Source organism: Corvus cornix, chromosome 2 (assembly GCF_000738735.6).
Source record: "Corvus cornix cornix isolate S_Up_H32 chromosome 2, ASM73873v5, whole genome shotgun sequence".
Lineage (NCBI taxonomy): Eukaryota > Metazoa > Chordata > Aves > Passeriformes > Corvidae > Corvus > Corvus cornix.
Window position 1 is genome coordinate 80,599,047 of NC_046333.1, and position 18,083 is coordinate 80,617,129.

General features: G+C 45.9%; 1 protein-coding gene across 11 annotated transcripts in view; it reads left to right on the forward strand.

The window, feature by feature from the left end:
- Positions 1-18,083, forward strand: part of CTNND2 (catenin delta 2) — a 655,093-nt gene that overhangs the window by 390,829 nt on the left and 246,181 nt on the right. For all 11 annotated transcript variants that reach the window (XR_005604669.1, XM_039571875.1, XM_039571842.1 and 8 more), the window contains one exon: positions 1,082-1,276. Coding sequence is in view for 10 of the 11 variants with exons in the window: in XM_039571875.1 (XP_039427809.1) it covers positions 1,082-1,276 (195 nt within the window). In the remaining variant the exon portion in view is untranslated. The remainder of the gene's footprint in view (positions 1-1,081; positions 1,277-18,083) is intronic.

Below are 18,083 nucleotides of genomic sequence, written 5' to 3' on the forward strand. Positions count from 1 at the left end.
TTTGCCAAGTGTTACTTGCATATTTATTGCCTACTTGCTTTATTCTTACCTTCCAAATGTGTGATGTTGGCATGGCATCCCCGTGACTCTCCTTGCCAATCTTGATAACAGACCGCAGAGCTGAAGTACCTAAGTGGCAAAAGGATTGAAGTGACAACTTCAATCACAGCTGGAAGTATACAAATCTCTTTTTTCAAATGTTCCTATAGAAACTATTTTTAATAGTACAGTAAGAAAATGTTTTAATAAAATCCCGTTTGATCTTGTTATTTACTGAAAAAAAAGAAATAAGCCATATCCTTAAAAATAGTTTTTTCAGGAGGCGTGTTTAATTTATTCATCCTCAGAGGATATTTAAATTGTAGAAAGTCTTAGCAACTTGATTTTTTGGGAAGTGTTGAAGACAAAATGTTGATCAGGCACAACCATTCTATTGCACTTCAGTGAAGCAACTGAAAGATCAGCCTTCATGTAAAACTACATCCATTCATCAACTCCAGTTTACTTCATTTGTAGATCTTCAGATATGAGTGTAACATGTGAAACTTGTGCTGTCTGCTGCTGCTCTTTTCTCCCCAACCCTCCTACCTCTCTCAGTCTTGGACCCGTTTAGCTGAGGACATTCCTGGGTTGCACAGCTTTTGCCTTTTTTTGTTTGTTTGGGGTTTTTGGCAGGGGGAGGAGGGATTGGTTTGGGTTTAGTTTGGGTTTGGGATTTTTGGGGGAGGCGGGTGGGGTATTTTTTCTTTTTTTTTGAGAGGAGGAGGTGGGTTCTTTGGTCTCTGTTTAAGAAGAGATGATAATCATGATATCTATCTCGCCAAAATATGTAGTTTCCTTGGAAGAAATGAGATTTTGATGTAGATGCAGGCAGCTGGATGATGCAGCTAAAGTGATTAACTGGACCTGTTGCTGCGCTTGTTTGCTATTTGTATTTGCATGTTGAAAACACTTACTACTTAGTTTTGTTTGGGGATTTTTTTTGTGTTTAAGTGCTACTTTCAAGTAAAATTTTAATAGTCAGATCCTGCATTTGTCCCTTGTTTTCTCTTTTAAATGTCTCTTTTAAATCTGTTTGCAGCTGGGTCTCGGGCATCTTACAGCAGCCAGCACAGCCACCTTGGCTCCGAGTTAAGGGCACTGCAGTCTCCAGAACACCATATAGATCCTATTTACGAAGACAGAGTTTATCAGAAGCCCCCTATGAGGAGTCTCAGCCAGAGTCAGGGGGACCCTCTGCAACCAGCCCACACAGGCACATATCGCACTAGTACAGGTAAGGTGGATGTAACCTGCATGACTGTCTTCTTGAGATATGTAACTTACTCTCTGGTACTAACTCTTCTTCTCTTTCTGATGTGCTTAACCAAATGTATTCTGTGCATGCCAGTCAAATAAAATACCTTTTGCAGATGGCAGCTATCAGTAGAACCCCAAATACATGCACAAAATGGAGAAATACTTAATGTTGTGCTGCATGTACAGTAGGTTAAGCTAATTTGGGGAGGGAGCTTACTCATGAGGAGAGAGAAAAGACTTCTATTAATCTGGTGTATTGTCTTGGAGAAAGATCTGTTGTCTCTGAAGAAATTGCTAGGATTTTTTTTTTTTTACTAAGGTATTTTTTGTGTTGCAAATGGACTGCAGAGTTCCTGCCACATGAAGCAAAGTGATCACTTGCTTTCAAAGTAAATCATAAGTAAATGTTCTTCCTCTCTCCCACAGATGTATGCTTTGGTATAGGTACACAGACATAAAATTGAACTATAACATAGGAAAAAACTGGTAGCATCACTGGTTTATCCATAAATAATAATGATTATCCCTGAAATGCATTGGTGTACAAGTCTTACCTGCAAAATGTCCTCTCAACCAAATGAAATACAGCTGTGGAATTTGTTGGAACCCGCAAATAGATCAAAAATCAACAGGGATATTTATGGTATTTAATGCACAAAATAATTGGAGTATATAAATGCTACAGCCAAAATAGCCTAAAGCAGATGTAGAAGAAACTTGCCTTAGGAATTGTAAGTATTTCTGGTGTTTCATCTTTACTCTGTTGATCAAAGAGGGAAGATTATGTCCATTTTCAGATCACTCCTATTTTCATCAGGGAAATGTTAAGTGCACTTTTCAGAGCAAGATAGTGTGCTTTCTTTTAAAACTATTTTTTAAACTTCTTTTAAAACCCATTTCTCCAAGGGAAAAGCTGGCAGTTTTCGTGTGTCCTACCGCCTTATGCAAGTTCTGGGTGTTCAGAATACTAGAGGAAATCTTTAAAAGGAAATTTAGCCAGAGAATTATCTAGCAAAACACCTCTAACAGCTTTATGCTTTTTTGAAAAGCACCATTGCACCATTTTCCTCCTGTTAAAGAAACTACCATAGACCTATGTTTTGTGTTGAGTCACACATGTATATGAAGAACAACTAGTATTCTTTGTATGAAGGGGACAAAACCTCTGCCTACATCAGTGAGCAGTGAAAGCAGTGGTAGTGATTGAAACTACTGTTTCTATTGAACTTAAAGCCTCCTGTTCCACATGTGGCCACCTCATTTTGCCTATATGATGCTCTCTTTCTCTGGCATGCCTTGAAGACGGTTTCTTGTTTTGCTTGCAAAATATCCATTGGTTGTCTGTGCTGAAGTGGCAGGCTGTCTTGTGACTGTACTGTTCACAATACCTCTCTTAGGAAGGAAACCTAGTCAACACAGATAACGATTACAGTGAATTAAACTGAGACACGGGATGTTAGTTGGTTACACATGAAGATGGGTTTTCAGAAGGAAAGAGAAAAAACTAAAAAACCCATGGTGAGGTGGGTAGAAGAAACATGCCCTGTGAAGGTGAGTTTTGTTTTGCTGCTTGGGATATGGATTTGAATGTTGCTGCAGGCTCACTCTGAAGAAAGACCCCGTCAGTCCAGCTTTGTGTTGGGTTGATCCTCCCTTGCCTTCCCCCTTGCACCCCTATTATCAGGGTCAGGGGAGATGAAAGCGGACGGATGTGTGCCAGGCCAATCACTCTGTTGCTCTCTTGGTAGCTGTCAGCTGCAGATGCTGTCAGCCTTTCACACAGCCGGGCTGAAGAGCTGTCAGCACTCAGAGGGAATTTTGATCTGTATTGGATCAGCTTTCAGACTCCTGCCTCTGGCACAAATATCAATAGGAACGTATCCTTTCTGAGGGAGACCATACAATTTATTTCAAATTAACAGAAAGGAGGGAAAGGAGTTCAAGTGAAGTTTGCACATATTTTTTCTCCTTTACTGGGTTTTCTTAAGTGTTTTTTTTGGTTGGTTGGTTTTTTTATGTTGCAGTGGGGTCTCCTGCAGCCTGCAATAGACAGCGAGGCCCGTGGAAAGAAACAGGGAGCGATTCTTGATAGAAGTTTCAGAGATCTTTATTCTCCAGCCACATGGCCGAGGCACTGCCGAAGAACTGAGCAATTACAGGACAACCAGGGTCCTCCCCACACAGTGGAACACGAAACAACCAAAGGGGAAAAGGATTAGGGTACATGTGACCAGGGAGCAGGGAGACCCTGTGCCTAGGCCATGCCTCTACCCCAGGGTCCCCTCTCCCAGGACCCCATGGCAGGGGGGAGGAACCCCAACATTTTTGTTTGTGGGGGTTTTTTTTAATTTTAGGACTAGATTGCTATTTGGTGTAAGATATGAGGGATGTAGATAACTGTGTACTCCATGAAGATATGTGCCAAGGCTTCATGGCCTGTATATTCTGTGTGCATGAGTTATGGCAGAGTGGGGAGCTTTAAGACTTCACTGCACTCCTTTGTAGACCATAGTTCACACCCTTTGTCTATCACAAAAATAGCTTTATTCACGAAGATGTTGCATGCTTTTCCACATCTGACATAAAGACAAGGAAGGCAAACTTAGTCTAAGGATGTTATCCAAAACCTGGATTTTTTTTTCTCTGCAGCTAACACTGCCCATTGGAACTAAAAATTAAGTTAATTATACTTGCAAACCATTTAAATTTTTTAGATTTTTATGGGGGGTTTTTTTGTTGGTTGGGTTTTCTTTTAGTTTTGTTGTACTTTGTGGGCTTTTGGGAGATTTTTTAATGGGTTTTTTGGTGTTGGGTTTTTGTTTGGTTGGTTGGTTTGTTTTGTTTGGTTTTTTTTGGTTTTGGTTTGGGTTTTTGGGGGTTTGTTTGTTTGATTTTAAAGAATATTATTCCTGAATTTGAAAATTTCACTAATTTTGGAAAAGTAACCAAGAATAGTTACTTAATGTAGACATCACCTCTTTCTCTTTTGTGAGCCCTTAAATACCTACTACATTCAAAAATGTTTACACAACTAAGAATAAAGCCCTCTCATGAGTTTTTCATCTTCTAGGTGAATGAACCTTCAGTAAGCAAAATTCAATAAACTAAAATTTCCCTATGGGGTAAACTAAATTAAGTTTGTTCTATATACTCACTGGTTTTTGGGTGATGTTTTGGTTTATAGTTTTTGTATTTGTATTTCACTTGAAAAAGAAATGCATGATGATAGTTCTGCAGTACATACTGCAAAAGGTACAAAACATGTCTGAACATCTCCATTAATAGCTTTAGATAGGGGCAGGATGAATTCTTCATAGAATCACAGAATGGTTTGTGTAGGAAGAGACTTTAAAGATTATCACATTCCATCTTCCCTGTCACTGGCAGGAAACCTTTCACTAGACAGGGTTACTCAGAGCCCCATCCCGCCTGGTCTTGAGCACTTCCAGGGATGGGGAGTCCACAGGTCGTCTGGGCAACCTGTTCCAGTGCCTCACTATGTTCACAGTAAAGAACTTTTTCCTAATATCTTATTTAAACCTATCCCTCTGTAGTTTAAGTCCATTCCCCCTTGTCCTATCACTTAATGCTCTTGTGAAAAGTCACTCTCCAGCTCTTGTAGGCCCTCTTTAGGTACTGAAGGGGGCTCTAAGTTCTCCCTGGAGCCTTCTCTTCTCCAGGCTGAACAGCCCCAACTCTCTCAGCCTGTCCTCACAGGGGAGGTGCTCCAGCCCTCTGATCATCTTGGTGGCCTCCTCTGGACTTGCTCCAACAGGTCCATGTCCTTCCTGTGCTGGGACCCCAGAGCTGGATGCAGCACTGCAGGTGGGGTCTCACCAGAGCAGAGCAGAGGGGCAGAATCCCCTCCCTCGCCCTGCTGGCCACTCTGCTTTGGATAGAGCCCAGGACATGTTTGGATTTCTGGGCTCCAAGCACAAATTGCCAGGTCATGTTGAGCTTTTCATCCACAAACACTCCCAAGTTCGTCTCCCCAGGTCTAGTCTTGATCCATTCTCCTGCCAGCCTGTACCTGTGGTGTAAATCATAACTGGGTGTGTTACTGTCATGCTGTCTAACCTAAAAATAATGTTTCAAGTTTGACAGCAGTAGCTGTAAAACCTCTTTTGCTTGTTAAGCTTTTACTTAACAATCCCTTTTGGTCTTCAAAGGGTAATGCCTTCTCTCATATATAAGAAGTACCAGCCCAAACTTTTGCACTGAAAGTAGCAGTAAGTGTGGAATTCTACTTTTGAAATGGGAATCCTGAAAGGATATGCTTGGAGGGAGTACTCAGACACAATACAAAAAGCAAATTAATTTATTTCCTGAATAGCAACTTACAGCTTGTGTTTGTAACCCAGCTAAATAACACTAATAATTTTTGTTCAAGCAGGTTGGTTACTTATTTTCCTCATAAACCTAAAGGTCTTGAATTATTCATATAGTAGAGATAAGCTTATTTGATGGGATGTTTACATGAACACTGGTGGAATTTGAAGAGGGCTGTTAGTTAAGAGGGAGGAAGGGTTGCCTTTCAGCCAGAGTGGCACACAGAATCAGTGATTGTTTGCTTATTTGCAGAAGTAGAATTTCGGATTAGAGGTTTAGTCTATAGTTTTTGACATTTAATCCACATCAAACATGAAACCAGGCAAAACAGGCAAAATCACACTATTTTGCAAGCCTGGGATTTCTGTAGCTGCCTTGAGGACAAAGCATCCTCACTGCTCTGGTTCTGGGCTGTCGGAGCTGACCTGCAGCTCAGGAGCACTGCTTTGGCAGCTGTGGAATCTCAGTGAACAGTTGTCATCACATGCTTCTATTGTGGTCCCTCAGAGAAACAGATGAGCCCTCTTCTGTAAAAAGGATGTAATTTCCAGATAAAGTTTGTAAAAGCCTTGGAAGAGTACTGTCCCCAGTGGTCTGGGAGGGAGGGATGAGAAATTGGAGAGCTGTGCTTGTTCTGAACTCTCTGCAAACAGAGACTTATCAGATAAGTGTTGCTGCATAAGAGCACTGGTGCAGCTGGTGAACTGTGAACATTCAGATCTTAAAACCTGCAGAGTACTTATGATTTAAGAGCGCTCAGTGGTTTCAGGGGCTGCAGGCGAATATTTTTGGCCCCAACCGTGCACAAGTGACAAGGATGAACCAGCAATTGCACCGGAGGAGTGAACCTGCCCTCCTCAGCTCTGTGAAGGATGTGTGCATCTCACTGGTGTCAGGGGAACCCTGGCAGCCATGATGAAAGCTTAGGGATGCTCTTGGGATGCACAAGCTGGGAATGGTCTCTGTCTCAGTCCCCTGAAGGTCACCACGGGGAAGGCAGAGTGATGCAATTCAGTCATACTTGAATGGAATTCAAAGTCCAGCAGCTTTATGTGGTTACGCGACCACTTGGCGCTCGTTGGAGTGCTGGGTGCACAGAGCTGAGCTGCCTCCTTGATGAGGACAGGGCATGCAAGGTGCTGCAAAGACCCTTCTGAGAGCATTAGGAGAATGAGGAGTAGTGTCTGTGATTGATACTGCTGAAATTCAAGAGAGGCCTGAAAGGAAGGATTTATTGAAAGGAGGCTGGACAGTAGTAGGGTAGGCAGTAAAAGTTTGTATTTTCTCTGAAGAGTTGCTTAGGGATGGATTTGAAGGGCTTATGAGGCATGCTCTTGCAATGGGTTACCTATCAGGGAAGGTGTTTATGGCAGGTGCACTCCTGCAGCACTTCTTGTGCTTCCTTCAAAGCTGCCTGATGTCCTGTGCATGCAGGCAGTTGCCAGGCTGCCCTCAGGCTTCTCTGATGGCCTCCATTCCTTCAGGCAATTCCCTGAGATTCCTCCCACTGATGCTTAGGTGGTTCCACCAGTGCACCAGCACCTCTGAAACTGTCTGTTATCAAAAGCTGTGCTGCCACAGGCTGCACCACTTCCTGGGCACCATGGCAGAGACTACCGATCCAAGAGAAGAGGCCTGTGGAATTTGTGATGGCAGGTACAAAACAGAAACACGCCTATTTGCAAGCTGGCTTTCTGTGTGGAGGGAGAATGCTGACAGGAGAGCTGTGAACAGCCAAGGCAGCTGCTTTTCAAAGGAAAGAGTTATCTGTTGCTCGTGGCTATTTGCTCATGGCAGGGAAAAACACAATATTTCATTGTCCTGTGATGTGGCTCAGGAAAAACTGCCCAAGGTGAGAATTGCCATTGTGTATCTGGACAGATGATCATGTCCTCTTCTCTGCCTTCCACCCCACTCCTGCCTCATGCTTCATTTGCTGAAGGAAGAGTCTGCACCAAGGGATGCCTTATCTCAAGCGCTGCTCCTAGTAATGTCGCCTTTCTCCTGTAAAAGCATGTCTTGCTTTAGTAGGGTAGAAGTAGTGTTTGCTTCTGGAGTCCAGTCTTTCTTCATGGACTAGATACTGCTGCAGGGATGGGAAGAGGACCCAGGTGGCAGTGGCAGTGTTTGCTGCTTCATGCCTGCTGCACTTGGCCTGGGCTTTTGCTGTCCTAGAGTTTAAGCAGTGTCCAAGGAGAAGGTGTACAAGAAAACCTGGTCCTTCTTTTGTCACTGAGCTGGTGGCTTTCTCGTAAGCTGCCTCCTTGTTCCGTCTGATGAGGTGTCTGTGGTGAGGAGCATGTCTCTATTCATGACCTAAAGGAGAAGTAGAGAGGGAGAAGCCAATTCCCCATTTTCTTTCTGCCCCAGGCAGGAACAGCCCATACAAAACTGATTGTACTCTTAGTTTGGGTTTGTTTTTTTGCAGGGAGGAGAGGTTGCTAGTTTTGTTTCTTGGGGTATTTAAATGGCTCTGATCTCCCTCCTCCTCCTCTTCTCATTTGCTTTGCTCAAGTGACGCAGGGCAGTCCAGGTTCTCAGAGCCAGGTTCTTATGTCATTTTCCCCCTCTTCCTGGGGGCTCCTTCCCTACAGGAAAGGCCTGACTTCTTCAAACTTCCATCTCATTGACGTGGTAGACAGAGGTCTGGCGTTGTGGAGCGGCTTCTGGAAAGCTGCACTAGCCACCATGTCCTTGCCTCTGCTCTGCCTTCCCTCTGCAGCCAGCATGGTGGGGCAGAGACCTTGCCTTGTCCCAGGAGGGAGTGCTGCTCTGCTGCCCGATGGCCCTGCCTTGCCACCAAGGGAGCCAGTGGTCTGTGGGAACAGTAATTGCTGAGTAGGTCCAAGGAATTTTTTTAACAGTTTTTTTACAGCAAGGATGGAGAAGGATGTTGCATGGGCTGCTTAATGCTGCTTTGAAATGCCCAAGGACTTGATTTGCTCCATGTTTTTTGTGTTGGTTGGTCCAGCTTAGCCTTTCTTTGATTCTCAACATTTTGTCATGTCTCTTACCTCCTTTGTTGTCCTGTACAAAAGGAGAATGAGGCTACAAAGGATGCATGAATTGAGCCAAAGTGCATCATCTTGACAAGATTGTAAATATTTGTCTTGGTATGTATTACCGCAGGCCTGGTTCCTACGGCATATCACTGTGTCCCGCAGCCATAGGGAGGAGGAGGAGGAGAGAAGATCCAGCAGGCAGGAATTGTGCAGCAAGATTGATTTATTTAATTATTTTACAAACTCTTTATAGACTTTTCTCTTCATAGTGTAATTGGACAAAGGACCAGCCACCCCTTGGGGGTGATTGGCCAAAATCCTAAAACATCCATCGTCAAAATATTTTCTACTATACCATAAACAAGACTTTTCAAGGTTGCAGGTGGCTTGGTTGTTTACATTCCCTGCTACCTCTTCTGTGAGAGAGAAAATTCTCTCATGGACTTAGAAAATAACAAGAAAATCCTCACTAACAGCATTTTTGTACCTACAATTCCCCCTTTTTGTTTTATAAGATAACAACCCTACTATTAATCCTAAATAGAAATCTACATCAGTTATTAATTCTAAATATGTCCTTAAGGCTTTACCTATCTGACTCCATAACAAGAAATTTAAAGTTCAGTCTCTGCTTGTGGAAGGACCATCCCAGTCTCTGCTTGTAGAAGGACCATCTGCCTGATGGTTGACATCCTGGTCATCATCCGAAGAGTCATTAGGCTGGTGATCTACATTCTGGTCACCATTTGGATTGTTGGCGTTCTGGCCATCATTTGGAGGTTGCCTGTTCTGCCTCTGGTGCCGTAGGTCAGGGCGAACGCATTTTGAAGGTAGCCACTGTACTCCAGTATCTGTGGAAACGCAAGCATACCCACGACCCCAAACGGTAAGCTCATGTGGGCCTTCCCACTGGTTAGTGAGTAAATTCCGTACCCAGACTTTTGCCCGGGGCAGCTGTCTGTCGCCTGCAGACTGCAATGAGAGAAAATGATTCAGAATAACAGGATTATTTGAATTTTGTGGTACTGTAAGGTGATTAATTGTATACAAAGCTTTTGCTAGTAGGCTCTGTGGGGTTTCTCCATGCATTCCCCTTTTCTATTTGTCCAAAACACGCTTCAAGGTACCATGAGCGCGTTCGACAATGGCTTGGCCAGTAGGAGAATGTGGGATACCAAAGGTATGGTCTACACCCCATAGGTGTAAAAACTGCCGCGTCTTCTCCGAGGCGTAGGCAGGACCATTATCGGTTTTCACAGAAGCTGGCACACCTAGGATTGAGAAAGCCAATTTCCAATGGGCAATGACATCACGGCCCTTCTCTCCAGTGTGAGCAGTAGCCCACATAGCCGAGGAGAAAGTGTCAATAGACACGTGCACATATTTCAGCCGACCAAATTCTGGGATGTGAGTTACATCCGTTTGCCAAATCTGCAAGGCTTTTAGCACTCTGGGGTTTACCCCTGCTGGCAAAGGCGCAGCGAGTCCGTGACAGTCAGCACAAGCGCTGACAATGTCGCACGCCTCGGTTGGCGTTAAATGGAACTGCTTCTGCAGGGTATGTGCACTTTGATGGAAGAAACCGTGCGATGCCTTGGCTTGTGCAATTTTGTCAGGCTGAGGCCCTACCCACGCAGGGTTGGCCAGCATGTCAGCCCTGGCATTGCCTTCTGTTAGAAACCCTGGTAAATTGGTGTGGCTTCGAATGTGCAGAATGTAATACGGATGCACTCGAGCCTGAATCGCAGACCACAAGGTTTGCAACAGCAAAAACAGAGCCGCATTGTTCACCTCCTTCAGAAGTGAACAATCTAAGCATTGGGTAATATCTGCTACATAAGCAGAGTCAGTAACCAAATTCAAAGGTTCCTGTGAGAATCGCTGAAAAGCCATGGTAACAGCCCTTAATTCAACTAACTGAGCAGAGCCTGACTCGTGTTCCTTCAGCACCTGCCATTCCAATCCCTCCTTCCAGGTAGCAATGGCTTTCCCAGTTTTCCCTGAACCATCCGTAAAGACAGTGGGTCCTTGCACCGGTACTCGGCTATTTCTCGGCCGCAAGGAAAGCACGGTCGATTTTGCCAGCTGCAGTAATTTATGGCTGGGCAGATGGTAAGTGATCTGCCCTGAAAAGTTTTGCAGAGCGCTTTGCAAAGGAGCACTATGGATGAGGCTCCACTCAAAGTATTCCTTTGAGATCGGAATGACAATTACTGCAGGATCCGCAGCCATCAGTTGCAAACACCATTGACGGCATTTGATTATCAGAGAAGCGACCAATTCAAACACTGTGGTGACAGTCCTTTTTGTCTGGTGAGGCAAAAAGACCCATTCTAGGATATGCAAAGGATCAGGCCATTGTGCATTCCACTGGCCAATGATACCTGTAGGATGGAGGTCTGGAATAGTAATGAAAACAGTGATAGCAATGGAGGGATCCACTCGATAAACCTGACGAGCAGAAACAGCCTGTTGGACCTCCTGCAGCGCTTGCCGCGCTTCCGGAGTCAACTCCCGAGGTGAATTCAGATCAGGATCCCCTTTTAATGTATTAAAAAGAGGGGAAAGTTGCTTTGCAGTTAGACCCAAATAAGGTCGTAACCAATTGATGACACCCAACAGCTTCTGAGCATCATTCAAGGTTCTAATCAAATCCGGGAATTGCACCTCTTGGCGTTGGATAGTTTGGTCCAAAATTTTCACTCCTAAATATTTCCAAGGAGGATGCTGTTGAACTTTCTCCGGAGCTACCTCTAATCCATAGGCATGCAGAGCAGCGAGCAGCTGAGGCTGTATTCTCAGCAGCTCGTCCCGTGTGGACGCTGCCACCAGGATATCATCCATGTAGTGGTAGCAGCGTGCATCAGGAAACTGCTTGCGAACTCCAGCTGAAGCTTGGGCAACATACCACTGACAGATAATTGGGCTGTTCCTCATCACTTGAGGGAGGACCTTCCATTGGTATCTCTTAGCAGGTTCAGCATTGTTAATGGCAGGCACAGTAAAGGCAAATTTTGGTTTGTCATCAGGATGCAAAGGAATTGTGAAAAAACAATCCTTTAAATCAATGATCAGGATGTCCCACCCCGTAGGAATCATGGTGGGAGAGGGCATGCCAGGCTGCAATGCCCCTATACCTTCCATTACTGCATTAACTTTCCGGAGGTCCTGCAAATAATCTCCATTTCCCTGATTTCTTCTTAATTACGAAAACAGGAGTGTTCCAGGGGCTAGTAGAAGGTTCAAGGTGCCCCTGTTGTAACTGTTCCTGAACCAACTGATAAAGGGCGTCTAACTTCTCTTTTGGTAGGGGCCACTGCAGCTCAAATATTGGTGTGTTAGTCGACCACCGCAAAAGCAGTGTAGGATACTGTGCGCCCTTACACACAGTGACCCCTGCTAAAAATTTGTCCCAATCCGTACACCCCAAGCTGCCAACACATCCCGCCCCCAAAGGTTAAGGGAAGTGGTAGCAACATAAGGCCTAATTGTAGCTGTGTGCCCCTCTGAATCCTTCACCACCACAGGCCGTTCGCTTAAATAGCTCTGTGTGGTTCCTCCTAATCCTGCGATGGCCGATCCCACCAGAGCTAAAGGCGATGAGGGAGGCCATGCAGAGAAGGAGATGATAGTTACATCAGCACCCGTATCAATCAAACCTCGAAGCTGAATCCGGGGTGGACGGGCGTTCGGCAGGATCAGGGTACATGTCATCTGTGGCCTTTGGTCAGAGATGTCTGCAGTCCAGAAGGCCTGCGGAAGTCCCGTAGATCCTCTGCCGTTCTCTTCGTGAGTTTGTTGCTCTATCCTGGGGACACAAGACTTAAAAGGCACTAATTTAGCAAGGCAGGTCTTCTCAGGAATAGTTACAGGGGGTTTTTGCGTGGAGACCATAGCGCAAATCTGACCTTTAAAGCCAGCATCAATAACTCCTGAGTGCACTAAGATTCCTTGATGGGCAACATCAGGTTTTCCCACCAGCATCGCACTGGATCCCTGGGCTAAGGGTCCATATGCGTCCAAGGGAACCTTATAAATACCGCTAGAGTCTAAGACGACTGCGGCTGCGGTGTGGACGTCAAACCCGTCTGATCCGTGGGTGCCGTCTGATCCCTGGGTGCCGTCTCTAGGGTGGCTGGGTAGGCCTGTGCCTGTACCTGTGCCACTCTCTGGGGGAGCGACTGCATCGGAGAGCAATTCCCCCTCCTTGCACCCCGGTGGAAGTTTCCCGGCAATGGCCGACCATCGGCATGAGTCTGGGATCTCCAGTAGCCCAAGCAATGCCCTGGCCTGCCACACCTTTTGCACTGGGGGATCGGTGTGTTCTCTTTTTGGCTCGGCTTAGGCCGCTTCCGTTTCTTCACCTGTTTTGGTTGCTTTGGTTCACAACCAGAAGATGCGTGAACAGGCTGCAGGGATGCAGCCAAAACAGGCCTTTTCTGGTTCCCAGATCCCACCTTAGCGCAGGCTTCGACCATGTCTGTTACCTCAGGATCCCCTGGTAAGGCATCTATGATTTTTCTGCACTCCTCGTTTGCGTTATCTCTCACTAACTGCCTTAACAACAACTGTCTTAACCCGTCATCCTCAACCTGCTTCTTGAGAGAAGCAGCGACTTTCTCTACAAAAGAGAGGAGTGACTCTGATTTCCCTTGAATTATTTCAGTATATCGCTTTCTGGGTGCTGACAACTCTATGGTTTTCAACAGGGCAGCCATGCCGACCTGTTGAGCTTGCTGCAGGATGCTAGAGGACAAGTTGCCCTGTAGACTGGGATCAGAGAAGGGACCAGTCCCCATCAAAGCATCCACTCCTGCTGTCTGTCTAGGATCAGCAGCAGGGAGCTGCATATTTGCTAATGCAGCCTTGCCGGCCAGCTTTCTCCAGGTTTTCTCAAAAACTGTAAATTGTACGGGTTGAAATAGAATTTGACCTAAGTGTCTGATATCAAATAGAGCAAGCAAATCTGTATTTATCACCCTTATATCTGCATAACCTCAGCAGAACCTAGCCCATATTGTGCCACCTTGGATTGGAGGTCCTGGGCAACTTTCCAAGCAATTACCTCATGCTTGTCATGCTCCCCTGAATCTGGGAGAGCCTTATACACTGGGAAAGCTTGGATCTCTTTTGGGGAACCACTACCATCCTGAACTTCTGGCACAGCCTGCGGATGGAGTGTAACAGCTCCCCGGTTACACCCAGAATCCTCAGATCTATTTGGCATTCCAAGGGTTTCTAATAACCTCCAGTCACCCTCCTCCAATGCTCGCATCTTAACAGACTCTAAGAAGCGACTGTAAATGGGTCGGACGCACTGTTACCGTGCAGTCCCAAAAGGTCCAGGGGCGAGACCGGCGCAGCCTTTTTCTTCGCCACGTGGCTACAGCCGCCTGACGACCTGGGGCCAGAACCTCATCTGCCTCACTGCCTGACGAGGAATCATCAGGCAAAGGCAACTTTGGGGTGCTGGGAGTGAACAGAAATGAACGGGAAGGAGGGGCACTTTGGTTAAGTTCACTAGAGGCGGAACAGACAGCACAGACTGCAGCTGGCTGTGCGGCAGTTTTTACAGCAGTTTCTTTACGGGAGGCTGTCTCGGCCAGTCCCGACCGAGCCGGTACTGGGACTGCTGCAGCCGTCTCTGGGGCTACGGCTGCGCTCGGCGCCGCGCTCGTCTCTCGCACAGCAGCCGCGTTCAGCACGGTCGCCGCTTCCGCTGCTGTTTCGCGCTCCCTGGCCGCGCTCGGTGCCGCTGCCCCCGTGGCCGTTTCACGCTCCCTGGCTGTGCTCGGTGCCGCTGCCCCTGCAGCCATTTTGCGCTGCCTGGGCGCGCTCAGTGCCGCTGTCTCTGGCCCGCGCTCTGCGGACACGCCTGGCTCCGCTGCTGGCCCATTCTCTGTGGCCGTGCCTGGCGCTGCCGCCCCCGCCCGCCGCTCCACACCCGCCGCCGCTTCCGGGTTTTCCCGTGGCGGCGCTGCTTCTGGTTTCGCCGCTGGCCACGCCATTTCTTGGCTCGGAGCCGTGTCTCCCGGGGGGGGGGGGGCGTGCAGCCAGTGCGGCCGGCGCAGGCTCGGGCATCCGCCGCTCTAACAGGCTGAGCAGGTCCTCCATCCTTCGGGATAGGTTCGGTAACTGTCAGCAAAGGCAGATGCTGCATTAGAAGGTCGATGGCTCAGTTCTGCGACTGCGCAGAACAATCCAGCACCAGGGAGGGCAGCGGACCATAACCAGGCAGTCTCGGCGCAGACACGCCCGGTGCTACGCCGGCTAAGAAGTTAGATCCAGGTGCATATGGAACCAAGCTAGGAGCCGCTCTGGGCGTCAAAGTTGCCAAACCACTGATTTGCGGCCCTGGATAGGCCGTGGCTGCCGTCCAGCCGAATGGCAAGGCAGGCTGTGCGCCCTGCCTCTGCCCTGACACCCCCGCCTCTGGCGGCACGGGGTCCCTGGGGGCTGCGGAGTCCTGCGACTGTGCAGGGTGAGCTGGCGCAGGCTCTGCCTGTGGAGCCAGGGGGGTTTTTCCGAATCCACCATCATTTGCCCCGGAAGCCCAGTCAGCGGGGCCCCCCTCGGACATTCTTCCGTCACTTATCACCGAGATAGGTGATCCAGCCCTGCTATCGCAGTCAAGGTCTGTCAGCAGCATAAATAACGACCGCCAGGTTCTGTATAATTCTAACGCTGCTGGGTCCCCAGTCGGGAGCTCGTGTCAGACAGTGCAGCCGAGTTCCTGCCACAAGGCAAAGTCCAGGGCAGTATCTCTGTCCATGGAAATCCCTTTTAAAGTAGCCCAGTCTAATAATTCCCAAACTGAGTTTTCAGGAATGGAGGTGCGCAATATGCTAAACACACCTTTCCAGACCAGTACCACAGCCTCGGTTTGTGAGCCGCTGTTCGCCATTTCTCAGTTCTGTCGGACCTCCCGGTCCCGGGGGGGGTAAAGGAACAGCGTACCTCTTGAGGAATTCGGCTTGGCTCGCAGCAGCAGGACACATCAGAGAGTGCAGAATCACGTTGGGGTCACCAAATATTACCGCAGGCCTGGTTCCTACGGTATATCACCGTGTCCCACAGCCATAGGGGGAAGGAGGAGGAGAGAAGATCCAGCAGGCAGGAATTGTGCAGCAAGATTGATTTATTTAATTATTTTACAAACTCTTTATAGACTTTTCTCTTCATAGTGTAATTGGACAAAGGACCAGCCACCCCTTGGGGGTGATTGGCCAAAATCCTAAAACATCCATTGTCAAAATATTTTCTACTATACCATAAACAAGACTTTCCAAGGTTGCAGGTGGCTTGGTTGTTTACATTCCCTGCTACCTCTTCTGTGAGAGAGAAAATTCTCTCACGGACTTAGAAAATAACAAGAAAATCCTCGCTAACAGCATTTTTGTACCTACAGGTATGTAATAAAGTAGTGGATATATTTGATATTTTTAGAAGTCATTATTTCAATGTGAAGATTTTTTTCATATTGTGAAGCAATTTTCCAGTACTCAGAAATTTGATGTATGAAAAATTTAGATGTCTGAATTCTTTAGAGTGATTTACTCTTCTTTCAAGAATAATTAAGCTACTTTATTGTAGTTGTGTGTATCACAAACTGATAGTGTTTTTCTGTGTGCTTTTACAGATAAACTGTTCTTGAACCATTTTTAAGGGTTTAAATCTTCATCTTTTGACGTTCTAAATTTGTTGGGTTTTTTTAATGGTTATGAAATAGTTTAAAACAGAATGATAGAATCATAGAATAGATTGGGTTAGAAGGGACCTCCAAAGATCATGTAGTTCAACCCCTCTGGAATAGATAGGGACATCTTCAACCAGACCACGTTGCTCAGAGCCCTGTCCAACCTGACCTTGAATGTCTCCAGGGACGGGGCATCTATCACCTCTCTGGGCAACCTGTTCCATTTGCTCCTCACCACTTTCACTGTGAAAAAAAAAGGTCTTCCTTCTATCTAGCCTCTCTCAGTTTAAAACCATTGCCTCTTGTGCTCTTGCAACAACCCTGCTAAAAAGTCCCTCTCCAGCTTTCTTTCAGGCCCCCTTTAAGTACACTTTCAAGTCTCCCTAAAGCTTTCTCTTTTCCAAGCTGAACAACTGCAACTCTCTCAGCCTTCCATCACAGGAGAGGTGCTCCAGCCCTCTGACCATCTCTGTGGCCCTCCTCTGGACCAGCTTTAACATGTCGATGTCTTTCTTGTGCTGAGCCCCAAGTCCGTCTTGGCAAGGCTGCTCTCAATTCCTTCGTCTCCCAACCTGTATTCATACCAGGGGTTTTCTGCACCTTGCATTTGATACTCAAATTCAGATGATATCGCAAACAAATATGAGTGGTGTTTTTTTAAACTTTACTTGGAGACATATCTTTTTGATGGTCCCTTGGTAACTTGTTTGTTATTAGCTGTTGCAAATCACTGAAGCTGTCTTATGATTTAAACATGCTGAAGAAAATTTAGAAAATTAACCCAGCATGAAATAAAATGAGACTATGTAAAATGACATTGAGGGACTACAATTTTAATGTCATGATGAATCACATACAGAGGGGTTAGTTCACAGTTTTCTGCACACAAAAGGTGTGCAAACGTAACTTCAGCTTTGGGACTCAGAAGCTTGAGTCTGATCCTTGCATATCACCAATGGCAGTTTCCAAAGGGCACTTTATAGCCCAATTAAGGGACAGTTATCCTTTCTCAGGTTGTGTTACGTGTAGCTTTTCAGCGGGGAACTGGAATTTGATTAGCCAGATGTATCACTTGTAATTCCATAGACTTCAGATTAATGAGTAAAAGGAATCTCAAGGGGTTTAGAGGAAAAAAAAATCCTGTATACATGCAGTTAGATGTTGTCAAGTTCTTACAAGGAACACCAATGAGTACATTGGTATAGTAATTAATTTCAGAATGGGCATCTAGGTGTTAATGAAAAGTTACCTGTTACATGTTCTTTCCTGTAATACAAGTATTTGATTTAAAAGAAAAAGGGAACATTGTTTTCAAATATATTTTATTTGTCTCTAAAATTATCAGTTATGGGGAAAAGGAGAAGCAACAGAAAAATCATCTTTCTCTTGCCCCATTTGGATTAAACCCTTTGTCCTTTCTCAAATCTGTATTTAATTTTTCATTCTTCCTGATCTAAAAGAGTTAGGTTATAAATACTAAATATTTCTTCTTTCTGCTTAGGTGGTGGCTTTTTTCTGGTTAGGGGACAGGTTGTTTTGTTTTGTCACAAGCTGATTTGCTGTGATGGCACAGCTGCAGATTAATTGAGGATCATGCTGATAAATCACACAGCATGGAGTTCTAGCTATAGGACATAATGTTTTCAGAGAAATTAAAAAGAAAATTTATTCCTATGACTGCGTCTCTTTCAGTTTGGTAATGTTGTGATAATAGACCTGTATTCCTAACTGACATCCACTTGATAACATTGTTTTGG